Genomic DNA, 3182 nt, shown 5'->3' with positions numbered 1-3182 from the left:
AAATTTGCCATTACCATAAATATTTGGTTTAGGGGTTTTTGATTATATTATTTACAATCCATTTTTGTCTTGATAAAATATGTCCCGGAACTTTTAGGCATGCCCTAAAACAGGGTTCTATATTAATCCTGTTGTATTAGGGTTTGGTTTCCACAATCTATTGAAATCCGTTTTGTAGTGGGAATTTTCAATATTGGGAAACCTGAAATTTTCTCACTTATATATAAATACGATATCAGCTTTGTCAAAACTACCTGCGGACAGATCTGTAAACCTTATGCAACAATGTCTAGCATGACCCTCCCAGATGATGTGATCCAAGAAATCCTTACAAGGCTACCTGCGAAATCAATAATTAATTGTAGGTGTGTTTGCAAGACATGGTTTTCCTTAATTTCTGAACGTGATTTTGTGAAACGTCATCTAGATCACACTATCCACAGCAAAAAACAATCTAAGTTTATGTGTATCATTGAAGACGCCACTAAACCATATTATCCTCTAATTAGCACCGTAAGTTATGATGATACATTATATTCCTCTTCTTTCATGTCGGGGGATGAGGATTATGTTGAAATAGATCCCCCGCTCATAGACTTTGCTTATCCAGTTCACTTTTTGGGGTCTGTTAATGGTTTGATCTGTATCATGTTTCATACTAGTGTGGTTGATGGGTTGGTGCCGTTCTTTGTTATTTGGAACCCGACAACTAGAGAATACAAGATATTACCCCCTTCACAAAATAGAGTTACAGACAAGAAGGAGTTTTCTATATACTCTTTTGGTTATGATCATAAGAGTGACAATTACAAGCTTGTAAAAGCTGAATTCTTGCAAGATGGTTTTGTAGAATTACCACCAACGAGTGAGGAAGATGTTCATGCAGCTGAGATATATTCGTTAGAGTCGGATTCATGGAGAATCATTGAGACCATCCCTTATCATATGCTCAGGTATGTCCCTTATGATAGTGTATCCGGGGTGCTTGTTAATGGAGTTCGTCACTGGTTAGCTAAAAGAAAGTACTTAACCAAGGGGCTAAAGGAGGATTTTATAGTCTCTTTTGATTTCAGCGACGAGAGATTCAAACAAATGCAGTTGCCAAAATCATTCCAGAACAAAACTGCTTGGCGGCCTCTTTGGACCGTGGGAGTGTTGGAAGAGTGTCTATGTGTGGTTAGGCATGTTTGGGAGCCTTGTATTCAAGTTGAGATATGGGTGATGCAGGATTATGGTGTTCAAGAATCATGGACTAAGCGCTTTGTCATTTGCTCTACGGAAACTAGAGATATTTTGAATCTAGATCCAGCAAGAGTGATTTGGTCTTTCAAAGATGATAAGTTTCTTCTGTTGAAGATTAAGGATAAACGACAGTTTGTTTTATATGACCCAAAGCAAGATACCGTGACAAGTTGTTCAAAAGTGATTCGTGGAGCAGAAAATTATGTTGAAAGCTTGGTTTCGCTCAACTCTGATATTTATGTCGGGAGTGCCCGAGAATATACCAACATTCTACGTGCATCTTGGACTAAAAGCTTGCGCCTCTTCGAGTATGAGGTCTGTTTGTTTTTTTTTATTACAAATAATCCATATTACATTAGTTTTTCTTCTAAAAGGGTCTATTGTTAAAAATTGGGATATCAATAGTGGTTCAAATTCAAGTTGTTTTGCAGGAATTGATGCAATTATCAGGAATGACACTGATGATTTTGTGGCTTGCTATGGGAAGCAGCATATTTTGGAGACCACAAATAATGCGGAAGAGGTTTGGGCCTTTCGTGATGGTGTTATGCTGGCTGAACAGTGGCGAGTTCAAACTGTGGTGGTGGAGACTTAATCAACCTGCAGAATCAACCTATAGGTAGGAATATCGAGGACCCCCTACCTAGCTGTAGCTGGTAGGTACCTCATGGCTTCATCAAACTAAGACATTTGGTAGAAGAAGATGGAGTCTGGAGTCGAACAGATCAAAAGCCATTAGTAGAAGAAGATAAATCACCAGGGAATGATCAAAATGTTATAAAGTGAAATGATGAGAAGATCCAAAGCCATCAGCCGAGGGTTAAATATGTTGGAGAAAATGAGTTTTAATTAAAAAGATTTTATGGTCTTGGTATGGTTTGATCTAATGACCTAAGGGTCTAAGGATACTCACTCATTTTTGGGTGAATGAAGTGGAACCTTTAGTCCCACATTGTGGAAAACTAAAGAGGAGCTCCACTATATAATCATACACTTATGTATGAATTGTAAAACGTGGGTGGAGCGGGTAACTTGCGTTGTGCTAACTCAAGTTATATCGGGCAGTCTTATCCTGGACACATATTTTGACCCATGCGATATACGCGTATACCATGCACCAAGTCCCTTTCCTATTCGGATTTACTTTTTGGAGAATTTTTTCTTTAGGAATTTAATTCCAAAATTATTTTTTAAGAGTTTTATTTGTGGGAAATTCCTTTTACGAGTTTTACTTGTTTTTGAAGAAAACAAAAAACCTAACTTGATTTGCAAGTATCTCATCCTATAAATATAACTCGAAATTCTGTTTTTAAAAAACACACAAGCAGCGACTATCTCTAGGTCTACTTTTCTTCTTCTTCTTATATTTTGTGCGGCGTTTTGCTTCCATCCCTGTTGCTGAGTTCAAGAGTGGGTAACTTGCGTTGTGCTAACTCAAGTTATATCGGGCAGTCTTATCCTGGCACATATTTTGACCCATGCGATATACGCGTATACCATGCACCAAGTCCCTTTCCTATTCGGATTTACTTTTTGGAGAATTTTTTCTTTAGGAATTTAATTCCAAAATTATTTTTTAAGAGTTTTATTTGTGGGAAATTCCTTTTACGGTTTTACTTGTTTTTGAAGAAAACAAAAAAACCTAACTTGATTTGCAAGTATCATCCTATAAATATGACTCGAAATTCTGTTTTAAAAAAACACAAGCAGCGACTATCTCTAGGTCTACTTTTCTTCTTCTTCTTATATTTTGTGCGGCGTTTTGCTTCCATCCCTGTTGCTGAGTTCAAGAGTGGGTAACTTGCGTTGTGCTAACTCAAGTTATACGGGCAGTCTTATCCTGGACACATATTTTGACCCATGCGATATACGCGTATACCATGCACCAAGTCCCTTTCCTATTCGGATTTACTTTTTGGAGAATTTTTTCTTTAGGAATT

General features: G+C 37.4%; 1 protein-coding gene across 1 annotated transcript; it reads left to right on the top strand.

Annotated features, from left to right (window-relative positions):
* The first annotated feature begins 285 nt into the window (after positions 1–285).
* Positions 286–1837, top strand: LOC113280339 (F-box protein CPR1-like). The gene is made up of 2 exons (XM_026528980.1): positions 286–1550; positions 1648–1837. Exons 1-2 carry the CDS (start codon positions 286–288, stop codon positions 1835–1837), a joined length of 1455 nt encoding a protein of 484 aa, XP_026384765.1.
* The last annotated feature ends 1345 nt before the right edge of the window (positions 1838–3182 follow it).

This window comes from Papaver somniferum, chromosome 5, assembly GCF_003573695.1.
Source record: "Papaver somniferum cultivar HN1 chromosome 5, ASM357369v1, whole genome shotgun sequence".
Classification (NCBI taxonomy): Eukaryota; Viridiplantae; Streptophyta; class Magnoliopsida; order Ranunculales; family Papaveraceae; genus Papaver; species Papaver somniferum.
This window is presented reverse-complemented; position numbering and strand designations above follow the sequence as displayed.

Coding starts and splice junctions, on each gene's coding strand:
- LOC113280339 (XM_026528980.1), top strand. CDS start 286: ATGTCTAGCATGACCCTCCCAGATGATGTGATCCAAGAAATCCTTACA. Junction 1,551..1,647: donor AAAAGCTTGCGCCTCTTCGA/GTATGAGGTCTG, acceptor GGATATCAATAG/TGGTTCAAATTCAAGTTGTT.